General features: G+C 47.0%; 2 protein-coding genes across 5 annotated transcripts in view; one reads left to right on the top strand and one right to left on the bottom strand.

Moving 5' to 3' along the window:
* The first annotated feature begins 1,140 nt into the window (after window positions 1–1,140).
* MAP1LC3B (microtubule associated protein 1 light chain 3 beta) lies at window positions 1,141–17,030 on the top strand. 3 transcript variants are annotated; one of them, XM_030924835.1, is made up of 5 exons: window positions 1,141–1,405; window positions 7,982–8,037; window positions 11,061–11,167; window positions 11,795–11,959; window positions 16,897–17,030. In XM_030924835.1, exons 1-5 carry the CDS (start codon window positions 1,366–1,368, stop codon window positions 16,898–16,900), a joined length of 372 nt encoding a protein of 123 aa, XP_030780695.1. In that variant the 5' UTR covers window positions 1,141–1,365; the 3' UTR covers window positions 16,901–17,030. The 3 variants fall into 3 exon arrangements, with proteins under 3 accessions (XP_030780695.1, XP_030780694.1, XP_030780693.1); XM_030924834.1 differs by lacking the exon at window positions 16,897–17,030 and adding an exon at window positions 12,722–13,636; XM_030924833.1 differs by lacking the exon at window positions 16,897–17,030 and having other exon boundaries at window positions 11,795–13,636.
* ZCCHC14 (zinc finger CCHC-type containing 14) overlaps window positions 15,360–20,212 on the bottom strand; it is a 90,460-nt gene continuing 85,607 nt past the window's right edge. Inside the window, exons 13-14 of one of the 2 annotated variants that reach the window (XR_747054.2) lie at window positions 16,815–19,462; window positions 15,360–16,136 (exon numbers count right to left, since the gene is read on the bottom strand). Coding sequence is in view for 1 of the 2 variants with exons in the window: in XM_010355591.2 (XP_010353893.2) it covers window positions 19,407–19,462 (56 nt within the window). In the remaining variant the exon portion in view is untranslated. Of the gene's footprint in view, window positions 19,463–20,212 lie in introns of both variants that reach the window. The other variant, XM_010355591.2, reaches the window with a different exon arrangement.

Here is a 20,212-nt window from a genome sequence, read left to right as displayed (position 1 = left end):
ATATTAAAGAACAAAAACAGCCGAATAGCCGGGAGCAGTGGCTCACGCCTGTAATCCCAACTCTGAAGGAGGCCAAGGCGGGAGGGTCGCTTGAGGCCAGGAGTTCAAGACCAGCCTGGGCAACAAAGCGAGATCGCGGCTCTACTCCCAGCTTCTCGGGAGGCTTGAGCCCAGGAGGTAGAGGCCGCCACGAGCTGTGATCGCGCCACTGCACTCCAGGCTGGGCAACAGAGCAAGACCCTATCTCAAAAAAACCCCAAAGAATCTAGGGCTGTTCCTACAGAGACACGTTGGCCATAGGCTGAGGTGGGCAATAGCAACCAACTATCGCGTGGTGATTGACGCACTGCGGCCCATTGGGAGTCCTCAAATATGACTGCCCTTTTACAGATGAGTCCGAGACTCAAAAACTGTCACGAGTGTAAGGTGTCCCGCGAGTTTGGTGGCTGGGAGGCTGAGGGGTGGACAGGGCGGCTAGCGACGTGGGACAGCCTGGCCGTCGCCGCAGGCGACCTAACGGGAGGAAGATCTCACAGCCACCAGGAGCGTCCCGAGCGCGGCGGCGGCGGGACTGGGAGAGGGGACTGCGCCCAGGATGGAGGCCTCGGGACAAAAGCAGCTCCGTAGACGCCCCAAGGCTAGGCGTCGAGTGACTGCGGGCGGAGGTCACCAACCGCCGCTCCCCGGAAGCCACCCACGGACCGCACGCGCCCCTGCACGCGGAGGGGGCCGGGGCTCCACGGCGAGCCGCGACCCTGTCTCCCGAAGAGGGCGCGGCCTGCCCTGCACGCCTCAGCCCGGGGTGCCGGCGTCTGGGGCCGCACCGCCAAGTCTCTCTCCGGAGGGGAAGGGATGGTCGAGTTTAGCCCATGTCCCTTCCTTTGACCGCTCCCTCAAGAGCGTCCCGGGACACCACGCCCGTGGCTCAGCCTCCCCCGCCCCGCGCTGCCCTCTCCTCAGGGTCGGGCAGCAGGCTCCCGAGCGCCCACAGCCCCGGGCTGCGGCCCGGCCCGCAACCGTCACCTCAGGCGCCTCAGGCGCCCAGCGGTGCTGGGCGGGGCAGGGGCACCACCCGGAGCAAGCGCAGAGCGCCCGCTTCACCCATCGCGCACGCGCACACACCTACCCCGCCCCCACGCTACGTGCCTCTCCTGGGTTCCGCCACGCCCGCCATGGCGGCGGCCCCTGCCGGCTCTGGCCACGCCCCTCGGTGACGCGCCGCGAGTCACCTGACCAGGCTGCGGGCTGAGAAGACACAAGGGAAGTCGCTATCGCCAGAGTCGGATTCGCCGCCGCAGCCGCCGCCGCCCCCAGGAGCCGCCGGGACCCTCGCATCGTCGCCGCCGCCGCCCAGATCCCCGCACCATGCCGTCGGAGAAGACCTTCAAGCAGCGCCGCACCTTCGGTGAGTGTCGCCGCGAGGGCGGCGGGTGCGGCGGGTCCGGGGTCCGAGCTGTGGAGGGCGGCAGGGCCTTGGACGCCGTGAGGGGCCGAGGCCGAGCCGGGAGGCCGAGCGGGGCCGAGGGACGCGGGGCCCGGGGCACCGTGAGGGATCCAGGCCGGGGCCGAGCGGGAGGGCCGGGGGCTGGTCTGGGCCGGGGCGGCCTGCGGACCCCTCGGAGGCCTAGGAGGAGGCAGCCCGCGGAGGGCGGGCGGGGACCGGTGCGCTCGGGGCCCCCGGGCCTGCTGAATCACCCGGCGCCCTCCGCGGCGGGGTCCCTGCCGCACCCCGGCCACCGCCGTCCCCTCGAGCGCGCTGCCGGGCGAGGGTCGCGCTTCTGGGGCCCAAGGCCCCCCGCGGCCACGCTGGGCAGTTCGGCTCTGAAGCCGGGCTGCGCCGGGACCCAGCGCGTCCCCTTCAGGGCGAGTTTTCCCGTCGAGGGAGCCCGCCCGGCTGTGAGTGCCCCTTGCAGACCCCGGTGCCTCCGTCGAGAGGAGGGAAACGTGCTGGGCCCCCGCGCCCGCCGCGCCCGGGACGGCCCACGGCGGTGTTGACAGTTGTGTGTGTAGCCCGGGAGCTGGGCTGGGACCCTTCTCTTGGGTTTGCGTTCACGGCCTCAGCCTGACACCAGGAATACATCCCTTTTCCGCCAGTTCAGACTGGAAACCCAACTCAGGTGTCCTGGCATTTGCTTAAACGTGCAGGTGTCACCATCACAATATTTCCTCCACGCCGATGATGCGAAGTGATTGTTTCCCTTTTGAGCAAGAGAACGCGCAGATCCGGATACCTGTTTTTGCCGAAGCTGCAGGCACCGGTTTGGTGGGGAAGCACCGTGTTCACGTTCATCCCGGTGGACGGCGACTGCCTGCCGCCATCCTCGTCAGGTGCCCACACAGGGGTGCTGTTTGTCCGCTTTTGCCTCGTTTCCCGGAGTCGAGAAAGAGCTTAGCGTTCATTTGAGTTTGGATCTAGTTCTGCAGGTCGCATTCTTAACCGCTATTTTATTTCTTGTGCCTGAGAAGCTTCAGCAAATGAAAATGGACCTTGGCTTGCCAAGCATATCTTTTCAAACAGCCTCTTGAGGCAGTCGGTTGGTTAGCAAGACAGACGTGCCTTTTCTGTTAGAAGTTTTCTTGTTAGTGACCTTAATGAACTCTTACTAGTGTCTAGGCTTCTTGAGCCCTGAGAGCAGCATTTAAGGCAGATTTTCTTTCTTTCTTTTGTTTTTGAGACAGGGTCTCGCTCTGTCACCTGGGCTGGAGTGCAGTGGCGCAGTCACAGCCCGCTGCAGCCTCGACCTCCCGGGCTAAAGCGATCCATCGGCCCACCTCAGATCTGGCTTTTGTTTTCACCAATGAAAAGTTAACTGGGAACATTTGTGTAGGAGAGATGCCTTTTTTCTCATAACAGAAACTATAGTTATTTTCTTTTTTGCTTATAGTACTTTTGGGTTATTCTGGAAAAATGTCTGCGAAGAGTAGGTAGTAACGGTAGGAAATGTGAGATTAACACATCTGAACAAGGAATTTCCTGGAACCTAAAAGTGGCCCTGAGGGTAGACCAGCAATAATGCCCCATTTTTTTCCCATCGATGTATGTATCTTATATACACTGTATTTTCAGGGTTTTTCCCTTGGCTCACGTTTATTTTGCCCCCTCCCCTTTAAATGTCTCTTTAGTAGTCGCTTCGTAGACACGTCTTAAGTATCTTTTAACAGCTGTTACCTTTCCTTGCTTCTAATTTTGGTAATTAAAAAATCTTTCTAGTTCATGAATATTTTGGTAATTTTGATCGTGATTACTGACAATTTTCAGACATGTGTAGCACAGTAAGTGAGGGAAATGAATCCTTGGAGAGAACCTCTTTATCGAGTCTAAGATTAGCCCCATTCGCTTAAGTGGTGCTTTCTCTTTCCAAGTGAGTGAGTTTCTGGTTAAAACTGAGTGTAGCTCTGCTGATAAACTACCAGGATTGAGAGGGTTCTCAAAGTTGAAATGGATTTTAAGGCTCACTGAAAAGAACCCCTTCCTTTTGTAGCTAAAGAAACTGGGTGGGGCCTGGCGATGAAGATCATGGTCCACCTAGTGGCAGAGTCTGGACGGGTGCGTTTAACCTGGCCTGAATTCTCCCAGTTTCCAGTAGGTAGCCATCATTTCCAGTATATTATAAGTGGACCAAGACTGTGTGAGTCAGGAGACATAGTGTGTCCTGGGAGATGTATTGGAAAACTGGAATGAACTTCAAAAATTAAAATTATGTGGGGCATGGTGGCTCACACCTGTAATCCCAGCACTTTGGGAGGCCAAGGCAGGATCGCTTGAGTTCGGGAGTTCAAGACCAGCCTGGGCAACATAGTGAGACCGCATCTCTACCAAAAAAAAAAAAACAGACATAGAGTTGTTGTTGCTGTGTGGCCCAGGCTGGTCTTGAACTCCTGGCCTCAAGTGATCCGCCTGGCCTGGGGGACGGGGAATGCTTCAATTCTTCTCTGAGAAGTACATCCTGGAAAATATGTGTAACTGAAATTGTACTTAAAATGACTAAAGATACCTCAAAACAACTTTGCAAATAACGTGTTCATTAAAATAGGAAACCTTAGGCTCCTACTCTTTATTTTAATGTTTGTAAAGGCTTCTAAGGATTCTTTTTTGTTTTAGAAGAAAGGAATCTGGGGAAGGAGATTAGATTTTGGTGTGCATCTGGAGCAATCATTCAGTTGTTGATTAACTATCTTCTATGTAAAGCCTAAGCCCTGGGGGAACACAGTTTGGCCTCGAGCTGGGTCCTTGACTGCCAGGGGGACAGTCTGTTGAGAAAGACAAATAAAAACAGATCATTACAGCATTAGGAAACTAAGGGAGTAAAAGACTTGCCCTCCTTCTGTGCCATTGACTGTGCTGTTCATAATGCTTCTGTTGAATATACTGTTAGCCTCTAAAACAGCTGTCTCCTGAAGAATGAGTGGAGCGTCAGTGCGTACTGTATACAGCCAGTTCCTCAGGCTCAGCACTGGGTGCGCACTGTGTACAGCCAGTTCCTCCAGGCCCGGCACTGGGTGCGCACTGTGTACAGCCAGTTCCTCCAGGCCCGGCACTGGGTGCGCACTGTGTGCAGCCAGTTCCTCCAGGCCCGGCACTGGGTGCGCACTGTGTGCAGCCAGTTCCTCCAGGCCCGGCACTGGGTGCGCACTGTGTGCAGCCAGTTCCTCCAGGCCCGGGGTTTTCATTGCTGCTGGACAGGCTGCTAAGATGCTCCTATGGGAGACTTGGGTGCTATTCTTTACAGCTTAAGGAAGTAACTTGTCTTTTATATACTTCACACCTTTCATGAAAATAATCATTTTTGTCTTTTTAGGTCGTATTTTGGGAATAAATCAGGGTAAAGATAACTTTAAACACTATAGTGTCTGACTTTGAAACTTCATAGAGCCTTTCTGTTTTTTCCTTCTTTCCTTTTTTTTTCTTTTTTTTGAGACAGAGTCTCACGCTGTTGTCACTCAGGCTGGAGTGCAGTGTCATGATCTCAGCTCACTGCAACCTCCGCCTCCTGAGTTCAAGTGATTCTCCTGCCTTAGCCTCCTGAGTAGCTGGCCCACCACCACGCCCAGCTAACTTTTGTATTTTTAGTAAAGATGGTTTCACCATGTTGGCCAGGATAGTCTTGAACTCCTGACCTCAGGTGATCCAACCGCCTCAGCCTCCCAAAGTGCTGGGATTACAAATGTGAGCCACCACACCCGGCCAAACCTAGTTTCTTATATTAAAAAAATCTTTCCGGCCAGGCGCGGTGGCACAAGCCTGTAATCCCAGCACTTTGGGAGGCTGAGGCAGGCGGATCACGAGGGCAGGAGATTGAGACCATCCTGGCTAACACGGTGAAATCCCGTCTCTACTAAAAAAAATACAAAAAATTAGCCGGGCGTGGCGGTGGGCGCCTGTAGTCCCAGCTACTGGGGAGGCTGAGGCAGGAGAATGGTGTGAACCTGGGAGGCGGAGCTTGCAGTGAGCCGAGATCGTGCCACTGCACTCCTGCCTGGGCGACAGAGGGAGACTCCGTCTCAAAAAAAAAAAAAAAAATCTTTCCCCTCTGCCTGAACGTTTCTACTTTTAGATTTATTAGGATAAGCTTTTAAATGTGAAACATTCCAGGATATATGAAAGAGGTATCATTTATTTGCTGGAGTGAATTAAATCGTGATTTTCCCTATACACGGAAATAATCTACACAGACACAATGGAGGTTTTTATTGTGAAAAGGGTCTGGGGTAGGACAGGCATAGGAAGAGGTCTCGTAAATAGGAGGGGTGATGATGAGGGGTCACTGAGAACCTCGCTGGGAAGTAGAGAAGGAGTCAAAGGATAAGAGCCACTAGGTTAATTTTACTATTAACAATATCTAAATTTATCATTTTTATTTTTTATTTTTTATTATTTTGAGACAGTCTTGCTCTGTCACCCAGTCTAGAGTACAGTGGCATAATCTTGGCTCACTGCAACCTCTGCCTCCCGAGTTCAAGTGATTCCTCTGCCTCAGCCTCCCGAGTAGCTGGGATTACAAGCATCTGCCACCGCGCCCAGCTAATTTTTGTATTTTTAGTCGAGTTGGGGTATCACCATTGTGGCCAGGCTGGTCTCGAACTCCTGACCTCGTGATCCACCCGCCTTGGCCTCCCAAAGTACTGGGATTACAGGCATGAGCCACTGCACCTGGCCACTAAATTTATCATTTGCATATTTATTCAATAGGAATATGCACTGGTAGAAATCCATGAGTTTGCAATCTTTGTGGCAAAGATGTTTATATTTAGTAATGTATCTTAGAAGCTGATTTTAAAATTTTGGATGGGGAGACAGAAGTCGAACTTATGGCAGTACTTGAAAATAGGAATTTTAAAAGTTTTTATAAAGAGTGATACTAAAATTGGGCCAGGCGCGGTGGCTCACGCGTGTAATCCCAGCATTTTGGGAGGCCAAGGCAGGTGGATCATGAGGCCAGGAGATCGAGACCATCCTGGCTATGGATGAAAACCATAGCCCGTGTCTACTAAAAATACAAAAAAATTAGCCAGACGTGGTGGTGGGCGCCTGTAGTCCCAGCTACTCAGGAGGCTGACGCAGGAGAATGGCGTGAACCCGGGAGGCGGAGCTTGCAGTGAGCGGAGATTGCACCACTGCACTCCAGCCTGGGCAACAGAGTGAAACTCCATCTCAAAAAAAAAAAAAAAGTGATACTAAAATTTTTTTTAACCAAATGAGATTGGCAATGATGTTAGAGTAACGTCATCTTTATGTAGGTCACACCATCTTTTTTCTGTCTCAGGAAGTTCATGACATTGATTATTTATTTGCCCTTACCATGAGAATCAATCCTACCATGGTAAATCAAGGTGATTTTGCTCATTTTTTTTTGGAGGTTTTAAATAATGCCATCTAAGTCATATGTTCACATATTGCCTTTTTTTAAAAATACATGTATTGCTTTGTAAATGACTTCTCTCCAACTATATTTGTGGGTTTTTGAGAACTGAACTTGGCTTGCTTTTTTTCCTGTATTGCCCACAGTCTAGTACAGCTGTTGAACGTTGAATCAGTAAGTCGTTCTGTTAAAAGGGAGAATAGGTATGTCTTTACAAAAATATTCAACAGTAGACTTTGTGTCTTAAGCTGTGATTTCTCTTAGGTACTGAAGAAAACTAAAACTCAAGAATATTTTTTTTCTTCCCATATTCCGTTCTTTTTTGTTTTTTTGAGACAGAATCTTGCTCTGTTTCCCAGGCTGGAGTGCAGTGGTGCAATCTCTGCTCACTGCAACCTCCATGTCCCAGGTTCAAGTGATTCTCCTGCCTCAGCCTCCCGAGTAGCTGGGATTACAGGCATGTGCCATCACGCCCGGCTAATTTTTGTATTTTTTGTAGAGATGGGACGGGGTTTCACCATGTTGGCCAGACTGGTCTCGAACTCCTGACCTCAAGTGATCTGCCCACCTCGGCCTCCCAAAGTGCTGGGATTACAGGCATGAACCACTGTGCCCAGCCTCATATTCCATTCTCTTGAGCAGTTTTTCTCTTAGGCACTGTATCATTAAAAAGCTGGAAGTGATAAGAGAAAATTGTATTTCCTGGTTTATAAGGGATATAATGGATTCCATTTTCAACTATGGAAAATTAACAAAAATTGAAGTTAATATTATAGGTAGTAGTGGTCTTTGGAGGAAGGATTTGGACTCATGCAGTGGATCTGCCTTGTATATCTGTCCACAAACTTGGGCTCCCAGTTCCTTGAAATTAGTTGTCCCATATTCCTGGTCTGTGTCCTATCACCTGATGTAGAGCCATGTATGTTATATTGCCTTTGGCCTTAGATACAAACCTTTATCAGATTTGAAGTGTTCATGTTTTGTTTCTTTAAGTTCTAGGAAAGATGACTTCACTGTTCTGCTGTGCCACAGCTAACAGCTGAACTTGGATGTAGGACCAGCAGCAGAGCTGGAAAGAAACTAGCCCTTAATAATGCTTCTATCTCTTCATTTCATTGCAGAACAAAGAGTAGAAGATGTCCGACTTATTCGAGAGCAGCATCCAACCAAAATTCCGGTAGGTAGTCTCAGGCCTCGGTTTCAGTCACAAATGTACACAGGGGAGAGCACTGCATAAGTGCATCCACTTGACAGGGTTTTTATAGGAATCACCAGACAGCCAAACCCTGGGTGTCAGTTTCACAACCTAGAAGGAGGTATCCTTTTTTTTAAGAGACAGGGTCTCACTCTGTTTCCCAGGCTGGAGTGCAGTGTTGCAATCATAGCTCACTGCAGTCTCAGCCACCTTGTGCTCAAGCAGTCCTCCCTCCTCGGCCTCCTGAGTATCTGGGACTAGAGGTGAACGCCACCATACCTGGCTAATTTTTTTAAGTTTTTTCGTAGAGACAGGGTTTTGCTGTGTTACCCAGGCTGATCTCAAACTCCTGGGCTCAAATGATCCTCCACCTTGATCTCTCAAAGTGTTGGGATTATAGGCATGAGCCAGTGGCTGGCCTCAGGATCCAAGATTTCTGTACTGCCTCTAATTTCTGCTACCACTTAAACTCAGGCAGGTGGAGCCTACACACTGATATTTCCTTGTGGATATCACACTTCTGAACAGGCCTGCTAGATAAAGCTTTCAAACTTACCAGGGAAGGTGATGACAGCTTGACTCAGCCTTACACAGAACCCTATGTAGGTCTCACACAATGGAACAATGTACAAATAAGCATTTTTCTTTCCCAAAGAAGCATGCAAAGATTTCCCATTCCTGCCACTCAACTTCTCTTTGTTATGATAGGGTAGAAGAATTACCGTATATAGAGAAGATGTCTGCAGCACTCAGTAAACACAGACGCTAATGAGACTCAGAGGCTCATCTGTGGTCAGATATTATAGCAGTTTAGAATTAAAAAACAAAATATTTTGCTCAATGGAAAGGAAGTATGGTGAGGAGCTGACGAATTATTTATTTATTTATGAGACGGAGTGTCGCTCTGTCGCCCAGACTAGAGTATAGTGGTGCAATCTTGGCTCACTGCAAGCTCCGCTTCCTGGGTTCACGCCATTCTCCTGCCTCAGCCTCCTGAGTAGCTGGGAGTACAGGCACGTGCCGCCACGCCCAGCTAATTTTTGTATTTTTAGTAGAGATGGGGTTTTACCATGTTGGCCAGGATGGTCTTGATCTCTTGACCTCATGAGCCACCCGCCTCGGCCTCCCAAAGTGCTGGGATTACAGGTGTGAGTCATCACGCTGGCCTGATGGATTTATTTAAATTAATAATATGAAACTATATTTGTTCCCTGTGTAGTTCAAATACATATATATATGTAATTTATTTTTTAAGGCGGAGTCTCGCTCTGTCACCCAGGCTGGAGTGCAGTGGCATAATCTCGTCTCACTGCAAGCTCCGCCTCCCGGGTTCACGCCATTCTCCTGCCTCAGCCTCCCGAGTAGCTGGGACTACAGGCACCCGCCACCATGCCCGGCTAGTTTTTTTTTTGCATTTTTCTAGTAGAGATGGGGTTTCACCATGTTAGCCAGGATGGTCTCGATCTTCTGACCTCGTGATCCGCCCGCCTCAGCCTCTCAAAGGGCTGAGATTACAGGCGTGAGCTACCGCACCCAGCCTCAAATACTTGTATTTTTAACCTCATTTAAAGAAATATTTTCTCAAAATGAAAGTACCAGGTCATTATGCACAAAACTTTGTCTTTAGAACCATCTAATAATGGACTCTACTCACCTTGTCAAATATAATTTTTTCATGTCTCTAGTGTGGAAAAACATTGAGCATATTACTATAATTAGGAACTTACACATTTATTAAAACACATGCATTTACTTTATTTATTTATCTATTTATTTATTTTAATGGATGAGAGGTTTTTATGTTGCCCAGGTTGGCCTCGAACGCATAGTCTCGCCTCTGTATGCGCCAGGACAACCATTCAGAGCCACCGCGGCTCCCGAAACACATGCATTTACTTTATTTATTTATCTATTTATTTATTTTAATGGATGAGAGGTTTTTATGTTGCCCAGGTTGGCCTCGAACGCATAGTCTCGCCTCTGTATGCGCCAGGACAACCATTCAGAGCCACCGGGGCTCCCGAAACACATGCATTTACTTTCATTAGAACTTCAGCCATGTCTCAGGATATGGTAGTTCTGGAATTGAGAGTGTCAGATGTTTTGTGCTTGACGCTAGCTCCCAGCCTCTCTGCTTCGGTAAGGCTTGAGGTCTTTTTCTGACTAGGTATGTGTTTTTCATTGTTCCAAAATTGATACACAAAGGATACATAGCAAAGTATTTTCCCCACTTCCTACCTGGTGGCAGCCGTGTCGTCTCTCGTGTACCGTATGTTGTAAGGGGTAGATGTCTAAGCTAGCAAATGATCACTCTTCACAGGAGAGCTACGAGGAAAGTAATGAATGTGCTTTTTCAAAGCCCATTTTGGCTTGTGCTAGTTAGAATGTAGGAGGCATTTTATCTGTTTTTCATTGTTGATGACTATTTTACTCATTTGTTTATTGGAGACAGTCTAGCTCTATGCCCTAGGCTGGAGTGCAGTGGCGCAATCTCAGCTCACTGCAACCTCCGCCTCCCAGGTTCAAGTGATTCTCATGTCTCAGCATCCCAAGTAGCTGGGATTACAGGCACCTGCCGCCACACCTGGATAATATTTGTATTTTTAGTAGAGACGGGGTTTTGCCATGTTGACCAGGCTAGTCTCGAACTCCTGACCTCAGGTGATCTGCTCGCCTCACCCTCCCAAAGTGCTGGGATTACAGGCGTGTGCCACCATGCCCAGCCTGATGACTTTTTTTTTTCTGAGGTGGAACGTCACTCTGTTTCCCAGGCTGGAGTGCAGTGGCACGATCTCCACTCGTGGAGGCTCACTGCAAGCTCCACCTCCCGGGTTCATGCCTTTCTCCTGCCTCAGCCTCCCAAGTAGCTGGGATTATAGGCGCCCGCCTCCATGCCCGGCTAATTTTTTTTGTATTTTTAGTAGAGACAGGGTTTCACCGCGTTAGCCAGAATAGTCTTGATCTCCTGATGACTATTTTAAAATCACTTTCGGCTTCCTTTCCAGGTGATAATAGAACGATACAAGGGTGAGAAGCAGCTTCCTGTCCTGGATAAAACAAAGTTCCTTGTACCTGACCATGTCAACATGAGTGAGCTCATCAAGATAATTAGGTATTCAGCCACTTTTGTTTTATAATAAATTTCCTTTGAGTAACTTCTTATTCTTTCTGAAACTTACAGATAAATCTTTAGTTCTGGTTAAAATCTTCAAAAAAATCTTTTTCAGCTGAATTCAGTTCTGATTAAAACCATTTCGACTTAAAACTATAAAATGTTTCTTTTTCTGAGGTTTTATATTTCTTACTTGCTAGACTTCAAATCCAGTTTCTTTTATCATAACATCTAAGGTAGATGTTTCCTGTTGAAAATCAATGTTACAAGTTATTAAGGTTTTGTACAGCAAAGCTAAAGAGAATGTGGACTGAGAGTGGCAAAAAATGGCACAGGCTTAGATCTTAGAATAGTTTAGAAACTGTATTTGAACTGCTTTCTCACATTAGACACTGTAACAGCTATTCAGACCGCATACTAAAGTCAGCCTAAAGTGTAATCTTTCAGTGATTACAGCTCATGTCAGTATAATCAAAGGAAATGTCCTGTGCTTTATGAGAAGTATTGGATTCAAGAGCATCTAGAAAATTTTCATATTTTATTGATCAGAGTGGGTGATATTTTAACACATGCTTCATCCTTCTGGTATTGTTGTCAATATTTCTTCATGTTGTTTTCTTTCGATAGAAGGCGCTTACAGCTCAATGCTAATCAAGCCTTCTTCCTGTTGGTGAACGGCCACAGCATGGTCAGCGTCTCCACACCAATCTCAGAGGTGTATGAGAGTGAGAAGGATGAAGATGGATTCCTGTACATGGTCTATGCCTCCCAGGAGACGTTCGGGATGAAATTGTCAGTGTAAAACTAGAAAAATGCATCTATTCTAGAATTTTTTAAACCCTTACCAAGGAAAAAAAAGGGATGTTACCAACTGAGATGGATCAGTTCATCTAATCACAGATCATCCAACAGTAGTGTTCCCACCTAGGAGTGTTAGGAAGTTGTGTTTGTGTTTCAAGCAGAAAACTGAGCTCCAAGTGAGCACATTCAGCTTTGGAAACTATATTATTTAATGTAGGCTAGCTTGTTTTCAGATTTTAAAAATTTAAAAATAAAATACTTTGCATTCTAAGTTGCCAATAAAATACACCTTCAAGTTATTTTAATGCTCTCTTCTCACTAATAGGAACTTGCAATTCCAGGAGTAATTTAAAGGCTTTCAGAGAGACCCTGAGTCTTCTCTTCAGGTTCACAGAACCCGCCACCTTTTCGGGTAGAAGTTTTCTACTCAGCTAGAGAGATCTCCCTAAGAGGATCTTTAGGCCTGAGTTGTGAAGCGTAACCCCCGCAAAATGCATTTGCCATCAGAGTTGGCACAAACGCAGGGTAAACGAGGTGTGTGTCAGAAAACGGCCCTGCCTGTAAACTGCTGAAGGTCCCCAGCTCCTAACAGAACCCAAAGTCCACACTCCTGCAGGGGCAGACATTGTGGGTTTGTTCTCTAGATAGTTACACACAGAAAGACACCACTCAAAAGGAAACTTGAATAATTTGTAACTTTGATCTAGTTTCTGAAAAGACCCTGGAGAAAGAGTGGCATTTCTTCTGTTTCAGGTTTTGAGTTCAAACTGGTGCCTGTGTTGTTACGGAAAGCAGCAGAGTACCAGTGTCATTCTGGAAGACAGCGGTAGAAACCACAAAATGGTGTAACTGAAAGCATTAACATTCAGACACTCGCTTCTGCCTTCTGGCTTAAAGCTATGGATGATTCACGTTTTTTTAATGTTAAATGTATAACTCAATATTACTGAAAAGGTTCCCACATTTTGAATAGTAGTTGTCACTGTTAAGTCAGCCAGCCATCAGAATTCTCCCACACTAAGTGCATGTCAGTTGTGGAGAACACATAGCAAAAAGAGCCATACGCTCTTTACAGATACTAATGTCAAGAGTTAAACCTCCTCAGGTTCAACCTGTGATAAAAGACCAGTGCTTCCCACTACCTGCATGGGGTTCGCTATTTATAATTTTCTTGGGAGTATCACAGGAAAATCACAATTATACCACTTTAGACCCTATGTGTAGCAGGTCACAACGTACCCTTATGTGTTTAGATGTGTATGGAATACCTGTATACATTAGTGAAAGCTGTTTACTGTAATGGGGAAAACCAGATTCCTTGCATCTGGGCCCTCTACTGATTGTTAAAGGAGTTCCTGTCACCTGCTCTCCCCCAGTGCATGCGTCTGTCCACCTGGCTAACTTTTAATATGTGTATTTTTACATTATGTAAATTCTTAACTGGCCTGTCTCGTTTAGACTGTATACATCATATCTGACATTATTGTAACTACTGTGTGATCAGTAAGATTCCTATAAGAAATACTGTTTTTTTTTAAAAAAAAAAAAAAGTAACATGCTGAGGGGTGACCTATATCCCATGTGAGTGGTCACTTTATTTATAGGATCTTTAAAACAAGTACATTTTTAATGAACTAAGTTGAATAAAGGCACAATTAAAAACTGTCATCAAAGCTCAGTTTAATGGGATCCGTTTTTGAGACTTGGATCCCCCAGTTTGCACTTTCCAGAGCAAAGCAGGTCCTTGTATTCCCAAGGAGGGGCATCCAGGCTGGTCCTCTCGTGCTGAGGGGGCACTCACATGGAGGAGCACCACCCTCTGAGGGCCTCTGCCTTGTCAAGGGCACCCTCCCCACCTTGGCCAAGGCCCTGCCACCAGGTCTAGCCTTTATAAACCGAAGTCCTCTTGAGAACTCACGTGTCACGGGCTATGAGGATGGATGCGAATTGACTCACGTGTTTTGTGGGAATAAACACCGAACAACCTACTGCTGTAAACCAACCACCACCATAAATACCAGGGGTGTATGTGTGGTTAAGAAAGTGTACCCTCGGGGGACATGGGGAGCTGCTGGCACCATGTACAGATGCAGCACACACACACACACTTCAGCACTCAGACCAGACAAAAAGTGGCCAGCCTCCTCATCTAGGGAACTCTGAGCCCAGCTCCAGTTTAAGTAGGCACCTGAAAGTCTGTTGAAAAATACAAGAGTGACATGAGACAACTGCCTTCCCAGCCCAGGTGCTCCACAGAAGCAGCTTGTCCCTTGTCCTGTCTTCAGAGCTCCCCGTGGGTGCTGTGTCCCCACTTACTTCCCTGACGTCACCAGAGCACATGCTCAGTATGTTGCCACCTCTCAAATCCAGAAGGGTGTGGTCTTAGATGCCATGGGAGTGATTCTGTATGTTGCCGAGTCAGTCACAGGCTGGTGTAGCAGCTGGTGGCTTTTGTCATTGTGTCACCCCCTCTGCAGCAGGCCTGCTCCCTCCCTGAAAGTCACTTCTGGGTAGGGCCACATTCCCAAGGTATCTGAGATCCATTCATGCTAACTTTCATTTTTATGGAAACTCATGGTGAAACATCTTTAACCCCAAATCAGGAATTTACATCTTTGTCATTAGCAGGGACACTTTAAAAAAAAAAATACAGGCCGGGCACGGTGGCTCACACCTGTAATCCCAGCACTTTGATAGGCCGAGGCAGGCGGATCACGAGGTCAGGGGATCAAGACAATCCTGGCTAACACGGCGAAACCCCGTCTCTACTAAAAAAATATGAAAAAGTTGCTGGGCGTGATGGCGGGTGCCTGTAGGCCCAGCTACTCGGGAGGCTGAGGCAGGAGAATGGCGTGGAGCTTGCAGTGAGCGGAGATCACGCCACTGCACTCCAGCCTGGGCAACAGAGCGAGACTCCATCTCAAAAAAAAACACTTGGCCAGGTGTGGTGGCTCACGCCGGTAATACCAGCACTTTGGGAGGCTGAGGCGGGCGGATCACCTGAGGTCCAGAGTTCAAGACCAGCCTGACCAACATGGAGAAGCCCAAGTCTACTGAAAAATACAAAAGTAGCCAGGCGTGATGGCGGATGCCTGTAATCCCACCTACTCAGGAGGCTGAGGCAGGAGAATCGCTTGAACCCCGGAGGTTGGCGTGAGCCGAGATCGTGCCATCACATTTCAGCCTGGGCAACAAGAGTGAAACTCCATCTCAAAAGAAAACAACAAAACTTGGCACCTTGATAGAGAATGAATGGATTTAAAGTCAGGTATCCCTTTTGTAAATCTGAGAGGGTAGAAAGGATGGAACCCCTAGTTTGGAGATTCAGACTGATCTGAAAAGGTGTGTGGCTTCATATTCTGAGACAAAGACCTAGTGAAATCAAACACAGAGCCTTTTTTAAAATTTTTATTTTCAGTACATTAAATTTACTCATAAAAACATTCTAAAAATGTACAATTTGTCCTTTTTAACAAAGTATAATAAAACATAAAAACCCCAAAAACAGAATACTTGACATTTACAATTCAAAATCAAATTAGCGGAATATTAAATATTTACAAAACTATATCTTTTAAAAATATTTATAAAGTTACATGCAATTTTGTAGAATTGACAAAAGAATGGCTCAAAAATGGGAGAATTTTCCTTCATTCCTAAAAAGAAAATATGTCCAATAGAAGCTGTGAAGGTATCTTGAGTACACAAGGTGTCCAGTTTCAGTACCAAAGCCTTCTCTTTTTGTGCACGTAAGACTCATACATGTGATGAGGGCTTGTTACAACGCACGTGAGGCCGCAGCTGATGGCCACTGCCCCCTTCCTTGGTGAACAGTGGAGCAATGTTGACCTTTGGCCTCAACCAGCACAGTATATGGTTTTCTAGAATATTGCGAGTGTTGATTAAAGATGCTTTCATTCAGACCCTTGGGACTTTTCAGCAAATTCGCCTCTTCAGAACCTATGGCGTTCATGCCACCTGACTCATTCTTTGGGAGTCACCTGCATGCTGGAAATGACAGCCACCCCCGCTCAGGTCGCACAGGACTCTCCTCTGGGACAGCAGTCGAGTCAAGCAGGGAGACGGCTTTCCTCACAACCTTGAAGACCTCGGCATGCGGTACCATCAGTCATCACGGCGTACAACGAGCAGGGCATACAACAAAACGCTGGGAAGCAGGAAGAGTGACAAGAAAATGACGGGGAGCAAGGAGGGTGCAACCCGGTTCCCATTTGGCAAGTGCCTAAAGCCCCGCTCAGCCCCTGTTCTGATGGAAGGCGTTCCAGCCGGGTGACGTTTAGGCAAAGTCACTACCCCGCCCACTACTGTGCCCCAACACAGAGTCTGTGGTAGAAACTAACTGTGCTGACTCTGGGCAATAAAGGACCTAGAATTCTAAGAACTGAATGAAGAATACGGGACCTACTAACACCCCTACATGAACAAGCTGACTCCTGTAATCTTCTGGAGATGACACATGATGCTGGTTTTTCAAATACCCAATCACATATATGCATTCAAGAAAATATCTTGTCTTTATTTTTATTACAAGTGCTAGCTCCCATTTCCTCAGTGCTCTCCAGCAATGAGATTTTATGTTAAACACCTTCCAACGGTCAATATTACCATGAAATCAACATTAGAAAATAAGGTAGAAAACTGAGTGTTTTGCTTAAAAAATAAAACGAAGGATTAAATAGCTGTTGTATCCCAACATCACGTTCTGCTTCCATCTCCACATTCCACTTTCCCCATTCTTGGAGATTAAAAAAACCGGGTTAGAAACTTTAATATCTGACAGACTACAAAGGGCAAAGACGTGGCACATGGCCAGTGCCACACCTACCTGGTTGCCACAGCATTCTGAAACAGACCACAATTTCAGGAAAATGACTAAGTACTTGAAAGGGTATGTTCTGTGTTTTCAGATGAGGAAGTCTGATGAACGCAAGATGCTCTTCAGGCGCGCCAACCTCGGGTGCTTTTGGAGAGATGCGTCCGAGCTCACTGCTGGCAAATTCTCTCAAGTCCAAGCCTGCGGCTCCCTCATGGAGAGGCCCTCACGGATGGGCGGTTCCATCTTCTCCGCACTGTGTAGTTCCTATTTACAGCTCACGATTCTCGACTTCGGACAGCCTCCCTGGAGATGTCACACTGCCCATGCACGTTCAAGACGCCCGGAAGCTCCGCAGAGACCTCCGCTGCTGGGAACACAGCCGGGACAATGTTGGAACTCGTTTACCTCAACGCTGAATGGCAGGCTTCAAGTTGAAAAGTTTGTTTTAATGTTTTGCTGGATTTAAGGTTAACCTCTAATTCTTATCAAAATAGTTACATGGGTAACAACAGACGCTTTCATTCCCCTATACTGACCACTAAACAAAAAATTTAATGTTTTTTTCCTTTTGTTATGAGACGGTTTTCAACCATTTCAGTGTTGAAATACGATTTATTTAAAATATTTCTTTGTTTAAAAAACCAAAAAATTTAAAAGTTTGGCTTTCAGCACATATCCAGGCCACTGGAATGGCCTTCAGAAATATTAAAATCGTAAACATCAGTGAACACGCTAAGTCTTCCTTTAACGTAATATGAGAAGGTCCAGTCTAGTACTCTTTAAGGCAAAGTTGTGTCAGTTCTCATTATTTTGACATTTTGTAGTGTTTATAATTTAAAAGATCAACGTAACATTCCTCTAAATAGCTGTTGTAATAAGCATCACCATTACTTCAACACTGTAATACTGTGTACCATGAGGAGAGAGAGGAGGTCTGTTAATTCTGCATTGCATAGAAATAAAATTCAACTAAAATAAAACTAACACATTCTACGAAAAGCCTGTCATAAAAAAATGTAACAACTTTCTGCTTTAGTTTCTATGAAGTTAGGAACTGCTCTTAAAATTGAACCCTCACATCGCAATGCCTCATTCAAGGGTATTCTTTTGATTTACATCAATTTTTCATGAGGCTGATTGTCCCATTTTAAGAATGGTCTGAATATTTTAATTTTTTTAAAAATAAATATCCAACTGCAAAATCCCTGGCAAGATTTTACTGCTCAGTATTTTAACACTGACGACTTTAGCATTTTAGATGAGTATTGTTTGAGCAGAAAATTCCCTTTAACCTTGAAGATTTAAGTCTGTCAATTTCCGACAAAAGGCTTTCATTTCCGTGGGTGGAAATTTAGAGGTCTACACTGAGGACTTTTATTACTACCTGACCAAAACCAGACTGGCACAGATCTCGTAGCTCTCGGGTGTGTGGCCTCTTCCAGAGTCCTACCACTTCCCACTGTTTTCCAAGTAATTTTTAACGGAATTAACTATCAATACACAGCCTAATACGAAAGAAGTTGACAGGAGAAAATTCCCAATCTTTTGCTGACAAATGACAGGACTGTATCATTGTTGAAATGTCTGTCTCAGATGCGAATCCGCTAGCAATAAGCCTCGGGGTTGGAGGTTCTTGGGGAGCCCGTGGGAGATAAAGCAACTTGCAAACTCTGCTAAGGACGTGCAGCATCCTCACAGCCACTCACAGAGCCGCGCTGTCGCCGAGCCCCCTCGAGGGGTGATTTGTAGTGGAAGACGGGGCTCGAAGCCACTGACCGGCTGGGAAGAAAGATACTCTCAACGCTCTGACGACTATGGATTCTCTGGGACTTGGACCCTTAGAAATTAAGTTGTTGCGAGTAAACTATTTCTATTTAATAATGTAGTTTAGATTTATTTGCAGAAAAAATTAAAAACCTGAAACTGCTACAACTGCTTGGAGGAGGGAAGGAAATACTAAAATCTCTGTTGTGTCCTAAGTCGAGTAGCCTGCTGGTGCTGACTCTTTAAATATGGATTATTGGAGTCTCTTGCACTGACTGTTCTCAGAGGAGTTTGGCTCCCAGAACCGCAGAGATTTACATCAGGATACATTCTTCTGTAGTGCAATCCTTAAAAATCCCAGAGATTAGTGCTAATCACTTTAGGAACAGAACAAAACAAAGTCGACATTTTCCCTAGCCCAGGGGTGTCAAGAGTCCGGCGGGTGGAGCTCCACCTGGAGAACTCCAAGCTCAGTTCTCGATTCAGACCACGTGTAGCTGCCCTGGAATTGACGTGTGAGCCTAGGAGGGCCAAGGATGGCAATGCTCTTCGGGAGACATGGGGTCTCTGCACTGCAACCAAACGTGTAGGTGGCCGACTTCACCGGCCACAGAGATGCCCACTAGGCAAGTTCTGACACCAAGCTCCAATCTAGGGTTTTGGCAATAAACCGAGTTTGATGCACTTCTACGCTAGATTTTTCTATCCAGTCTAGGAAAAGTAAAGCACCTTTGGATTAAAAAGATTAAGCTCAACAGCAACTAGACTTCTCAGTTTTGTATTTAATTTTCCTTATGTCTCCATGGCTTAATAATGTTCTGTTGCCAGAGAAAAATATCAATCTGTGGAGTCCAGACTTTCTGCTGGAGGGGCGTATTTCAACCTAAAAGTACCTAGAGAGAGGGGAAAAAAGAGGTCAAATTGGAATGACTGTAGAATCACCACCATCCACCAATCTGTCCAGTCATTTCCAGAGCCACTGGGCAAGATTCTGGTGCTGGAAATCTAGGGCACCCATCCTGTTTCCACTCCCTTCCTGCCCCTGCAAAATGGGAGCTAATATTACAAGTTGATCAAATCAGACTGGGGTGAAATGACTCAGGAAGAGTTACCAATCTTTTTTTTTTTTTTTTTTTTTGAGACGGAGTCTAGCTCTGTCGCCCAGGCTGGGGTGCAGTGGCGCGATCTCGGCTCACTGCAAGCTCCACCTCCCGGGTTCACGCCATTCTCCTGCCTCAGCCTCCCGAGTAGCTGGGACTACAGGCGCCCGCCACCTCGCCCGGCTAATTTTTTGTATCTTTACTAGAGACGGGGTTTCACCATGTTAGCCAGGATGGTCTCGATCTCCTGACCTCATGATCCACCCGCCTCGGCCTCCCAAAGTGCTGGGATTACAGGCGTGAGCCACCATGCCTGACCACCAATCTTTTTCTTTAGGAGCTTTCTCTGGGAGTCAGGCTCTGCACACGTCGGGCAGGCTGCTCTAACATGGGTCCTTTCACTAGTTGAGAGCAGGTGAGCGCTGGCGAGTGCCCCGTGCCTCTGGAGATACAGCCGGCTTTATGAAGGGAGGCACAGACCCACCGGGCCCACGTGGCAGAGTGCCCGTCAACCCACCTCGCCTGCAGGCCTGCTGAGTCAGC

The sequence above is a fragment of the Rhinopithecus roxellana genome, chromosome 20 (genome assembly GCF_007565055.1).
Source record: "Rhinopithecus roxellana isolate Shanxi Qingling chromosome 20, ASM756505v1, whole genome shotgun sequence".
Classification (NCBI taxonomy): domain Eukaryota; kingdom Metazoa; phylum Chordata; class Mammalia; order Primates; family Cercopithecidae; genus Rhinopithecus; species Rhinopithecus roxellana.
Note: the sequence above shows the minus strand (reverse complement) of the source record. Positions and strands in the feature narration are given on the sequence as shown.